The 13,573-nt window shown below is 45.2% G+C and overlaps 1 protein-coding gene across 1 annotated transcript in view; it reads right to left on the bottom strand.

Moving 5' to 3' along the window:
* HTT (huntingtin) overlaps positions 1-13,573 on the bottom strand; it is a 211,476-nt gene that overhangs the window by 95,369 nt on the left and 102,534 nt on the right. The window contains exons 26-30 of the mRNA XM_065405845.1: positions 11,583-11,785; positions 7,831-7,957; positions 6,974-7,101; positions 4,465-4,575; positions 3,527-3,604 (exon numbers count right to left, since the gene is read on the bottom strand). Coding sequence (XP_065261917.1) covers positions 3,527-3,604; positions 4,465-4,575; positions 6,974-7,101; positions 7,831-7,957; positions 11,583-11,785 — 647 coding nt within the window. The remainder of the gene's footprint in view (positions 1-3,526; positions 3,605-4,464; positions 4,576-6,973; positions 7,102-7,830; positions 7,958-11,582; positions 11,786-13,573) is intronic.

Consider the following 13,573-nt stretch of genomic DNA (forward strand, 5'->3'; position numbering starts at 1 on the left):
CCTAGCGGCCGAGTCGGCTATATCCAGTGAGGTCTGTAGGGAGGTGCGTGCCACCCGCTTACCCTCCTCTACCAAAGTTCCGAACTCTTCCCTAGATTCCTGGGGAACCAGTTCCTTGAACTTCTCCATGGAGGACCAGGTGTTAAAACTATATCGGCTTAGGAGCGCCTGCTGGTTGGCCGCCCTAAGCTGAAGCCCCCCCGCGGAATAGACCTTGCGCCCGAACAAATCGAAGCGCTTAGCGTCCTTCGATTTCGGCGCTGCCGCCTGCTGACCATGGCGCTCCCGTGCATTTACTGATGAGACCACCAGCGAGCACGGTTGAGGGTGAGTGTACAAGTACTCATGGTCCTTGGAGGGTACAAAGTACTTCCTCTCCACGCCCTTGGCCGTGGGGGGAATAGAGGCCGGGGTTTGCCAGATGGAGGTGGCATTGGTCTGAATGGAGCGAATCAGCGGTAACGCGACCCTGGATGGGGTGTCCGCTGAAAGGATGTTCACGATCGGGTCGTGAACCTCCACGATCTCCTCCATCTGAAGGTCCATATTGCGCGCCACCCGGCGCAACAGGTCCTGGTGGGCCCGGAGGTCTATGGGGGGCGGACCCATGGTGGATGTCCCCGCTACCGCCTCATCAGGCGAGGAGGAGGAGGATACGCCCGGTGGCAAGGGGTCCAAAGGCAAGTCTTGCTCCAGGTGCTCCTGGAGCTGGGCCTCGCTCGTCCCAGTGTCTATGGCCTGCGCCGGCGTGGGCACTGGAGCCTCCATGCCCCCTGGCGGGGGGCGGGAGATGGTGGCCTCCGGGGCTCTGGGCTCAGAGCGTGCCGAGCGGGAGGCAGACGGTGGGGCCCCTTGGGCTTGGTGATAGGCCCATGGGGTCCAAAAGGACCAGTGAGCAGGTCCCTGCGTAGGGTCCTCTGCCATGTCCTGCGAGTGCCCGAAGTCCGCCGAAGCCGCCTGTCCCTGTGGAGGGTAGGCCGATCTAGAGGCCCCTTCAGAGGAGTGGGACGCGGATCTTGACGGCCATGGCGGTGCCGAACGCGAAGCATCCGTCCCCGGCTGGTGCGGTGCCGGTCGGTGCCGGTCGTAGGACGATCTGTCCCAGCGTGCCGGAGAATGGTGCCTGGATCGGGATCGGTGCCGGTAGCCCCGCCGGTGCCGCGATCCGGATCTGGAGCGGGACGACGATCGCGACGACACCCGGTGCCGGGAGCGGTCCCTCGATCGGCGCTCATACCGGTACCGGGAGGTGCGCCTCGAGTCCGATCGGCGCCGGCGGTCGCGACGGTGCCGAGATGTAGAGCGGCGTCGCGAAGAGGATCTCGACCGCGAGTACGACCGGCGCCGAGGTGATAGTCGGCGCCGGGACTCCGAGCGGCGTCGGGACCTGCTCCGAGACCTGGAGCGGTGCCGAGAGTCCACGGTTGGAGACGGTGGGCGCACCAGTGCAGGCTTGCCTCTCGACTGCACAATGCGCGGAGCCACCGGTGCCGGGAGCTGCGACGGTGCCGGCTCCGTGAGTGCGATCAGGTCCCTCGCGGTATTAAACGTCTCCGGAGTCGAGGGGAGACAAGGTTCCACCACCAGCCTAGGTGGGGAAGCAGTCCGTACCGGACTCAACGGCCTCGGTGCCGGAGTCGACGGTGTGGCCGCCTGCTTTTGGCGGTCCAAAGGCGGACGCGGCTCTACCCCCGGCACAGGGGGAGCCGGCGTCTTCAGGGCAGCAGTGTCCTGAGCCTTGCGGGCCTTCTTATGGCCTGGAGAGAGGGATCGGCGCCGAGTCCCCTGAGGTGGGCGCGGTGCCGAAGTCTGCCGGTGCCGGGAGGACTTGTCCACGGCGCCGGTCGGAGCCGCTGGGGCGCTGCGCACCGACGCGCTCGGTGCCGGGGTCGGGCGCGCCGAGGGAGGATCCGGGCTGAGCGCCGCCTCCATGAGGAGCTGCCGAAGCCGAAAGTCCCGCTCCTTCCTCGTTCGAGGCTTGAAGGCCTTGCAGATTGGGCACTTATCTGCGTGATGGGCTTCCCCGAGGCACTTCAAGCAGGAGGCGTGCGGGTCACTTGTTGGCATCGGCTTCGCGCAGGACGCGCACGGCTTAAAGCCAGGAGCCTTGGGCATGAGCCCGGTATGCTCCGGGGGGAAAAAAAGGGGGGAGAACAACCCCCTTAACCCCCGCTCACAATTTATAACAGCTACCAGCTAAATAACAACTATCTAAAGACTCTAACTACTATACAACTATCTAAACTATCTACAGAAATAAGCTAGACGCTAGGGAGTGTGGAGACCAGCTAAGCTGTGCTCCGTAGTTCCAACGACCGTCAGGGGCGGTAAGAAGGAACTGAGGGGGCGCTGGGTCGGCTGCGGTATATATCCGGCGCCATGAGGGCGCCACTCCAGGGGGCTCCACAGCCGACCCACCGGGTGTTGCTAGGGTAAAAGTTTTCCGACGATCGTGCACGCGGCGCGCGCACACCTGACTGGAAGGGATATGAGCAAGCACTCGAAGAAGAACTAGAGGTTTCCTTGCGGTAGCCTTTACAAAGAAATGTTATAGGGAGTATGTATATTTGACTTGTGCCTACCTACTAGGTCATGCTAGGACATCATAGACATCACTATTGAACCCATGCAGAGTGGGTATAGTTGGAAGTCTTTGTGTTTAGTAGGGTACTCTAAAAATTTACTAATTTTGTATCTGAGTATTTGATTAACTTAACTATTTTACTGTAAGTTAACTTCTGTATTTTTTTTAAGTTAGAGCCTAAAATAGGTGCTAGATAAACCTCAACAATACACTGCCAGAAACTCATTATGCTAAGGGATAAAAGAAACCCATAAAATTAAGAATTATACAAAAATAATACTGAGAGATTCTACTGCACCTTTAATTCAAGAATCAAATAATTTATGAACCTCAATGAATTAAGCCTCACAACGTCATTGTAAGTAGAGCATCATCATCTTACAGATGAGGAAATTGAAGGAGAGAGAAGTTAAGAACCTGATTTCCAGAAGTGCTGAGCACTCACTTTCAACTGAAGTCAATGGGAGGCTCAGCAGGTCGGGGGTGGGGGTGGGGGTGAGGGTGAGAACAGGCATACGAAGTATCCCAAAGGCCACATAAGAAATCTACGGGAAAGTCAAGAATAGTACCCAGATCTCTCAACTCCCTACCAGTCCTTTAAACTGTGCTTCCTACCCTCTCTTAAATGCACTCTGTAACCAGGCAACTGGAATAATTTGTCTCCTGCCACTTAATAATAAAGCTCCTTTAATAAGGTTACTGTGTCAAGAGAAATTATTCAGATGGCACAAGGGGTTCCAGAACAAATCACACAAGTGATTTAAAGTGACCTAAAAGGTTATCTATTCTATCCTCCCTGGCCACTACAAGGTTGTTTCTTAGATGAAGCTCCCCTACACTCCCTGCCTTCAGAATGAGAATGGTTGTTCATGTTCAAATTGCTGGGGCAGAGGGGACCCAACACTACCGCCCCCCAAATGCAAACAAAAGTTACTTCCTTACCTGCTGTACACAAACTGTTGCCATCATTGGTTCTCTGTTGAAACAGGATTTCAGATACCCCAAAATCTCTTCAACGCACTAGACACAAGTTTAACAGTCATTTAATCAAAATTTCTTCATGAAGTAAAAGAGAAGCTACTATTGCATATTCTCAAACAAAAAAAATGCAAAACTCCAGGCTTTAAAACCAGAAATATGGACCAGAAAGAAACCCAGGAAGTTACAATTTAAATCTACACTTTGACATACCTTACAAAGTTTGTATGAAAGACTACCGTATTTAACAGCCCAGTTAAATTAAGAACTGAAAATATCAAACTCAGGAAAAAGAGCAAAACCCGATTATTTTCTTTGTTTAATATAAATATAGTATAATTATGTGATTATAATAAGAGTACGACTCAAAAGATCTCTAACTTTCTTGGGAAATGAAGCACTGTATCTTAAATTATGCAAAATTATTCAGCTTTTCAGTAGTTGACTTTACACAGTAAACCTACTGATGATGTTTTAATTAGTTAAGTGTGGATATTTCCTCCACAAATGGAAAATGAAAGAATTACCAAATTGTGACTGTGGTGAGGTGCAAATCACACAACTCATCACGAACAACTGCCCCATTCATGCTTACAGTGGTTGCACAAGGTGGGGATCCACCTAGCTACACCAGAAGGATTAGAATGGCTTTCATATCTTAAAATTCAATTATTATTCCAGCCCATTGTTTTTCAAATGCCGTATGAAAAAAGAAGATATGAAACCCATGCTTTAAAGTTCACTTACTATGCAACCCAATATTTTGTCATTGTCTCCAAGATCTGTCAGCCTTTCCAAGCACTAATACTGGAAGGATGAACTAAAAGTTTGTTAAATACTTGCTTCCCTATGAACATTATAAATATGGCTAATTTCACATTATATTAAATAAAGCAAAACACCTTTCCAATGTCTTGAAGAGTTGCAAGTTCCAAAATTTGAGAGAGGACATCCAGGGCAGATCGCAGGAAACCTCCAAATTTTTCGATGTTGTTCTGAAGATCCAATGTAACCTTGTCAAAATAGTTAGAAGAGTAAATGTTTTAACCCAGCAAAGTTATTAGACAGTCAGGTGGAAATTAGAGAAAGAAAAAATGGGTGCTGGGATAGAATAGACCTCCCCCTCTAAGTCCTCATCAGAGGCCTGATTGTTGTTGTTGAAAGAGCTGCAGTTTGAGTTGACTATAATGTCCCTTTCTGGACTGGGCTGCAGACCTGGTCTTCTGTCCTGATGTAATTCCCATGGTGCCTATATGATGTAGAGGGTCATGGGGGCAGATACCAAGGAGTAGCTCTCAGAGCTCTGTGTCTTGGGTAATAAAAATGAGCCCTCAACCCCCTCTCTAAGGTGTATGGATCTGAATACTTAGACCTCAGGGAAAGCACCAGTGACACCTCCCTGCTATTATCTGAGCCAGAAGAGGAGTATTCCTCTTGCAAAGAGAGAGAAGTCCCAAATAGAATAAAGGGAACACACTCATGCCTTGTATATACAACCAGTTAGTAAGCAGCAAGCTTCAATATTAACCTACAGTGCTGCAGTGTGCTGCACAGTAACTGTGTGTGGACCCTGCTGCTGCACACCAGAAGTTCCCTACTGTGTCAAACTTATTACAGAAAGTCAAAGCACACTCAGGAATTTTTAGGGCACAGCAAAAGGCTCTGTATGGACAGTTAGTGAGCGGCACACTGGATCACTGCAGATTTGCACCCCAGCTTGCTGCTCACTAACTCGCTGTAGACACAAGCCCTCAGACCATGTCCCGATTGGTACTGCTAATGCGCTCAGAACTGGTAAAGGTACTTTCACTACAAATAGCGTTGAGAGTCCAGTACCACAGGAATCCTTTACGCCAGGTAGGGGTTCCGTACTGAGGGTTCCAGTGCTGGAGGGCATCAGAATCATAGTCGTCGTTACTGGCCATATTGGTACCAAGGTGTCTGTACTGAGCAATTTCCAAGGTACCAAAGAGGCCAGTCCTTGAACACAGTGTCTGGTGACTTAGTGAGTGCCAGAGGGACCCTTTTGGGGCATTGAACAACCCTTCTCAAAGGCAATTCGAGAGGATTTCTGGCTTCTTGGAGTAGGACCTGGTGAAGGAGACCTAGATCTCTTTCCCTTAGAGGCTCTGTACTCTTTTCTTCCCCTAACCCCAGAGGTTTTGCCAGTTGAGGAGGATGAATTTTTAGAGGTGCCCATTTCAGATCTGTGAGCACAGGAGCCAGTGGAGGCACTGAGGACGATTGCTCGGGATTTTCAGCCCTAGCCACTGCAGGATCTGAAGGAGGATGCCTCAACATCTATTTAGAAGCTATTTCAGGTGGGATTCTTGCCTTTTGAGTTCTCTGAAAACGATTTACAATAGCACATAGTATTCAGAGTAGCAGCCGTGTTAGTCTGTATCCGCAAAAAGAACAGGAGTACTTGTGGCACCTTAGAGACTAACAAATTTATTTGAGCATAAGCTTTCATGGGCTACAGCCCACTTCTTCGGATGCATAGAATGGAACATATATTGAGGGGAGATATATACACATACAGAGAGTATGAAAAGGTGGGAGTTGTCTTACCAACTCTGAGAGGCCAATTAAGTAAGCGAAAAAAACTTTTGAAGTGATAATCAAGATAGCCCAGTACAGACAGTTTGATAAGAAGTGTGAGAATACTTACAAGGGGGAAAAGTTTTTTTCTCTGTATGTGTATATATCTCCCCTCAATATATGTTCCATTCTATGCATCCGAAGAAGTGGGCTGTAGCCCACGAAAGCTTATGCTCAAATAAATTTGTTAGTCTCTAAGGTGCCACAAGTACTCCTGTTCTTTTAGCACATAGTATGTGCCCCTTACCAAGGGGCATTAAGCACCATATGTGCCCATCATTAGGCGGAAACTACCGCCCTCACATGCAAGGCAACTTTTAAAGCCTAGAAATTTGTGTTCAATCATAATGACTGGACCAGGTACTGGGAAAGTCCTACAGGCAAAGGAGAAAGTTTTGTCTCCTCAAATGAGGAAAGGAAACACTATCAAAAATGACTAACCTAATCTAATGACTAACTGCTAAATGCCCATCTATTTACAGCACAATGGACAGGCCACACAGTGAGCAAGAAGTGTAGACACTGCAAATTCCAACTCCTAGCCATGGACTGAGAAGGAACTGAGGGATGGTTGGGGTTAGCCCGCCCTTTATATGCCTTCGGGCTGGAGGGACAAAGACACTGAGCATGCAGGTATGGCCACAAAGGATACTGCTGGCCAAAAGAATATGAATTTCAGTGCATAGGGCAAATTCACACCACCAGTGGAATGAATAGACAAGCACTCAAAGAAGAATGAAACTTGTAACATGGGGCAGTGTAACACTAGCAGAAAAGAGTTCTCCTGTATTTCACCTAAAGGACATGTACCTTATAGTTAGCATGGGTAGCTTTCAAGACATCATATAACTTGAGATACGATGGAAGATGATAAAAACTGCCCAGTGACGATGATTTGCTTGTTGGAGCAGGCCCTGAAGTATCGGTTTGCCTAGTAGCTTATTAAAAGAGAAAAATAATCCTGAACAAATCAATTAGCACATTAACTATATTCCCTAGTGTTCGTCAACATTTAATTTAACCACTTTGAAATGCATTGTAAAATGAGTCAACATATATATTTGAATGATTAGAATAAGAACGGTGTTTAAGCTCCTAGAATGACGCAGAGGATCTGCATTTATAGTATTATAAAACAATACATTCTGTGAGAATCAGCTACAAAATAAGACAACTAAACCATACAGAACTCATTACTGAAGTTTCCAAAAATTATTTTAAAGCAGAATTAACTTTTTCTCCTTTTACTCCTGCCTATTTCTGCACTAGCTACAGAAAAACCTGCAAGCTCTTATATTTTCAGTATTTAGATTTTTGCTTTCCAGGATCACCCACTCTGTGCTCTGAATAGGAGCAGAGCTTCCATTTGCAAAGCATATGTACAAACTATTTTTGGTTTTAGTCAAAAGTTTATGGGATTTGAAAGCGTGATTGTAACAGCAAGAGACACAAATCCATACTGCTACCAAAGAGTTCATGGATTCTTTATGAAAAAGAATTGCCACTCAAGATTTAGTACTAAAAATAATTTGACCTTCTTCTGACTGTATGCAACCCTCTTCAGAATTAACATTGGAACTTCACAGTAAAGTGAATTATGCAAATCAGTGTTTCTTCCCAATATACCACGTGTACACACACACACACACACACACACAATCTCTTACCTGGATTAGTTTCACTACCCTTTTTAGGGCTCATTGGTACAGATGTTTGTTCCACAGGTTCTTTCTCTTTCCCTTTCCGACGAATTGGACTTAGAGAAGGTGGGTTTGAGAGAGAAGGTAATGTTGCCTAAAATAACAACATTTGAAACAGTGTGACAACTTAAATATCAGCACTTTTTCCTTCATCTAAACATAGAATACATTTATAGGGTTACATACGTTTAATTACACCTGCCTTTTTCAACAATGGTTGCACCTAATCTTATTAGTTTGGGGGTGTGACGCTGTATGATTAAAATATGACCATGTAGATTATTGTTACTACGACTGTTATATAATTGCAACAAATCTTATACAAAGTACCATATATACTCGTTCATAAGCCGAATATTTTTGGTAAAAAAGTGATGCATCAAAGAGCAGGGGTTGGCTTATAAATGGGTCTACACCAAAATTTGATGATTTTAAACTCTATGGCAGGGGTCAGCAACCTGCGGAACGCGAGCTGATTTACTGTGGCACGCTGCTGCCAGCCTGGGGTCCCTGCTGCCGGCCCCGCTCAGCCCGCTGCCGGCCTGGATGGACGGAACCCCGGGCTGGCAGCGGGCTGAGTGGGGCTGGCGGTCGAGACCTGGGCTGACAGGGGCCCGCGGCCGGAACCCCAGACCAACAGCGGGCTGAGCCGCTCAGCCTGCTGCCGGTCTGGGGTTCCGGCTACCGGCCCCTATAAATGTAAAATGTATTACTGGCACACGAAATCTTAAAATTACCGCAAATAAATGAAGACTTGGCACACCACTTCTGAAAGGTTGCCATTGGCTGGGAACGGCGAACCGTGGCCACAGGGAGCTGAGGGGCTCCATGCCTGCAGACGCTCCAAGTAAACAAAATGTCCCAACCTGCCACCGGCTTACCCTGGCAGGCCAGGCGCCAAAGTTTTCCAACCCCTGAAATATAGGGTTGGCTTATGAAAGGGTCATACAGTTTTTGCTATTTTTACCTATCCATTTTGGGGGGGATCGGCTTATAAACGAACAGGCTAATGAATGACCATATATATATATATACGAAGATGATACATGCATACAAACAGGATAATTGTATTTGGTAGACTGTAACTTTTCCATTGATGCCTTACATGACATACCATATATTACATACCATCGGCTTATAAACGAACAGGCTAATGAATGACCATATATATATGTTACAGTCTACCAAATAGAATTATCCTGTTTGTATGCATGTATCATCTTCATATTTAAAGTTATGAATATTAACTATACACCTGTATTTCAAATGTGTTTGCTTCTGGATTAACACCCATCAGGTAGTTTACATCCGATCTAGCCAGCACACTGAATGGACCATTCAAGTTGATGGCCCATCAACGAACACAATGGGTCATAAAAGTTTATCCCCGATTGGCTTGTCTGAGGACCTTTTAGCCAGAATATGCATAATGGCTACTTCTATGACTCATCAAAGCATGCAAGGGCATGTGATTAGCTCATGTGACCCTGGACTCTATCTTGTGCCTGTACTTTTCCACAAATTAAGACAGAGCATCCGCTCCACATGGGAGGATGTATTAAAAACCCTGGAAGCATCTCCATTTTGCCTCTTTCCTGCTCTGATCTCTGGACTATGAACTTACACTAACAGAAGCATTACAACCAATGGACTGGAGACCTTCCAATCCTTTGGAAGCTACCAGGACTTTACAAACCAGCAGTTTATTCCATCACTGCTTCAAACCTGATACAAAAACTTTGCAATGGTTGTATGTATTTGATTCCTTTGACCATTTTAACTCTCTCATCCTTTTCGCTTATAAATAAACCTTTAGATATTAGATACTAAAGGATTGCAACAGTGTGATTATTGGGTAAGACCTGAGTTATACATTTAACCTCGCTATGTGGCTGATCTCTTGGGATTAGAAGAACCCTTTGTTTGATTAAATTGGCTTTAAATAACCACTCTTCATATAGTCTAGTGTCTGGGTGGTGAAATAAGTGCTGGAATGCCTAAGGACACTGCATTTCTGACTTCTTATGAACTGATGTGGTGAGACAGAAGTTTGCTTTTGTTACTGGCTTGGTATATCTTATGGAAGAATAATCACGAGTTTGGGGTGGGTCTGCCTCATTTCTCAGCAGTTTGTCCTGAATCTGGTATTCTCAGCTGTGACCCACTGAGGCACGGTGACAGGATGCAATTGTGTTGGAGAGGAGAGGAGAGGAGAATACAAGAATATTTTAAGTCTCAATTTAGGCATAAGAACTACAAAGACCAAGGAAACAAATTAAGTTTTATTACTAAGTTTCTCTGGGTTCCAGACAGGTAAAAGAATATCAAAAGCATTTTACTATATCCTTAGCAGCCTAACACCCTTAATGGACATGATGTAGTTAAGTCTCAAAATTTAGCCTACATTAAAAAAATGTGGTGAGCAATACCTTTCAAGCTACATTCTATAAAACAAACCTTTCATTGTATAACCGAACACAAAAACAGCCTCTTTCAATTTAAAGTGCATTTGGGGCTGCATAACAAGCCAGCCAACCAGACTGAAAGAAGCACTTGGCAACAGTTTAACATGAGTGCATCACCCCAGTGCTTTGACCTCTGTACTGGCTCCTCAATAATACAGATTATAGGTCAAGGTCTCTGCTCCGATGTTCAAAGTCTTTCATGGGATTAACCTTGGTGACTTGAGAGATCACCTCTCCTTCCATGACCATGACCTAGCTCCATGAGAGCTAAATTCTACCAGAAAAATGAAACTGTCCGCCAGTAAGGGGGAGGCTCACGAATGCAGTAGACAGAAAATAAGCTTGCTCCCCCAGAGGCAGGAATGACCAGGTACTTCAATATTTTCAAAACTAAATGCAAAACTTGTTTCTTTGCCTTCACATTCTCAGTCAGTTCTTCCAATAAGCAAATAAAAATAATTTTAAAACCTTGTGAACTAATCAAATTATTTCTTACGCAGGAAGAAAGAAGATTGTTATTTCTATATTCTTGGGAGGCATTAAAATGTTATGGTCATTGATAAATAAGACAGAAGGGATAAATATTAATAAACCCTCCCGAGAGCTGCAAAACAGCAACAATGATGTTGCCACTCAGGATACATCCATCCTGCACAGGAGGTCTGGTGGCAGCATGGGATGGCATATCCATGCTAGCTACCATGGCTAAAAATAGGAGTGAAGACATGGCAGCACGAGACACTGGGCATTTATTTGTATTGCTAACCCTCGCTGAGGCCCACGCTGCCACGTCTTCACTGCTATTTTTAGCTGTGCTAGCTAGATTAATGCTAGTGTAGGTATGCTAGCCCATGCTGCAATTGCACATCTGATCACAGTGCAAACAAACTCTCAGTGACTGAAGTAGACCAACACATTCCTAACCCTATGAAACAAAGGCTAGAGCTGACGGGATATTTGCTATAAGGAAAAAATCTGAGAGACAGAAAGATATCTTCTTAAAAGGTTGGAACTATTGAGCACAATGGAGTTCAACAAAAAACTGTAAATCAGAAGACAACTGTTCGTGCCTCTTTAACATGACTAGTTTTCCTCATATATATATACACACACACACACACACACACACACACACCCCGAACACCCCACCAAAATAAAATGTGGCTGTCTAAATGGTCTCCAACAAGGTGCATAACTCAACAGCTCTTTATATCACAAGCATTTTGGAGTCATAAAACGTAATAAGAATCATACCTTTATTGCTGGGCCAGGAGCCACATCATCCACCACATGAGCACAAATATTAATGGTTTTCAGCAAATGAGAAAAGAGTTGTTCTACCAAAGTAACAAGCGTTCGGTCAGCCAAAGCTGGCCATGGCTCCTCTTGTTTAGCAGCCCCTGGATTCATATCTTCTTCAGTAGTCCAGGGGGTTTTCAAAGATTTGGGGGCACTTGCTGAAATAACAAGCCCATTGCTTAAGAGAACTGGTATTTCAGAAATGTTAGCAGAAACTATTTTAAAAGTTGCATCTTTAAGTCAATTATATTCTCCATATGAGCAGAGATTACAAGACAAGGAAAAATAAAATCTTAAACAGTTTAGAGATAAGATGCTTGCACACACTTTCTCCACACTACTTTTAAGTAAAATTTCATTTTATTTGAATTGTAAATATATATACCCACACATTATGTCTTATGTCTATACAGACAATAGTATATAGCTACGTGCACACAGTATGCATTAGTAAGTCAAGTATCAAAACCAAGTTGTTTCAGGCATGAAGTCTGAGGCTAAAGAAATGTAAACAAAGTTATAACTTGAGAAATATGTTCTGCTACCTACAGATCCTATAATGGGCCATTCCACATACAGATCCCTTCTCCTCGCTGTTGTTTAAAAATGGAGAGATCTCAAAGGTCCAGAAAGCACAGACCAGGTGGAAACCTGGGCTTTATGAGTCTATTCCAGCCTTAAAATTACAGTTATTATTAAAACATGAAAGGCCTTGGTTTAGGTTTTGGCTAAAGTCATGTGTTGGCTAGTGACTTATTGGTCTATTGTCAAGAGACATGATTATGCTTTGTGTTAACAGTGACTCCTTTAGCCAATTAAAATCCAGCAGGACCAACTCCAAAAGGGATCTGGTAGCCATCCTGTAAAATGTTGTAAAGTGGTATTGGGAAGAAGGACAATATCCTTACCAGATTTATTTGGACATGAGGTTTTTCGCGGGTAAAAAACCCCAATTCTGCATGGAGTGAAAATTACAAATACAGGCATAAATTTACTGGCACATGAAGAGAAGGGAGTTACCTTCCAAGTGGAGAACCAGTGTTGACAAGGGCCAATTCAGTCAGAGTGGATGTGGTCCACTCCCAATAATTGATGCGGAGGTGTCAATACCAAGAGAGGGAAAATTGATTTTGTAGTGAGCCAGCCACTCGCAGTCCCTATTCAAGCCCAAATTAATGGTGTTAAGTTTGCAATGAATTGTAGGTCTGCAGTTTCTCTTTGAAGTCTGTTTTTGAAGTTTTTTTGTTGACGGATGGCTATTTTTAAATCTGTTATTGAATGTCCAGGGAGATTGAAGTGTTCTCTTACTGGCTTTTGTATGTTATCATTCCTGATGTCTGATTTGTGTCCATTTATTCTTTTATGTAGAGACTGTCCGGTTTGGCCAATATGAACAGGAGGCTGCCAGGCAACTCTCCAACACCACATTCTACAGGCCACTATCCTCCGATCCCACTGAGGAGTACCAAAAGAAACGACACCATCTGCTCAAGAAACTCCCCACTATAGCATGGGAACAAATCTACACAGACACACACACCCCCTAGAGCCCCAGCTAGGGGTATTCTATCTGCTACCCAAGATCCATAAACCTGGAAATCCTAGACGCTCCATCATCTCAGGCATTGGCACTCTTACAGCAGGATTATCTGGCTATTTGGACTCTCTCCTCAGACCCTACACTACCAGCACTCCTACCTATCTTCGAGACACCACCGACTTCCTGAAGAAACTACAATGCATTGGTGATCTTCCTGAAAACACCATCCAGGCCACCATGGATGTAGAAGCTCTTTACACCAATATGCCACACGAGGATGGACTACAAACTGTCAGGAACAGTATCCCTGATGAGGCCACGGCACACCTGGCGGCTGAGCTTTGTGACTTTGTCCTCACCTGCAACCATTTCAGATTTGGGGACAACTTATACCTTCAAGTCAGCG

This window comes from Emys orbicularis, chromosome 5 (genome assembly GCF_028017835.1).
Source record: "Emys orbicularis isolate rEmyOrb1 chromosome 5, rEmyOrb1.hap1, whole genome shotgun sequence".
Lineage (NCBI taxonomy): Eukaryota > Metazoa > Chordata > Testudines > Emydidae > Emys > Emys orbicularis.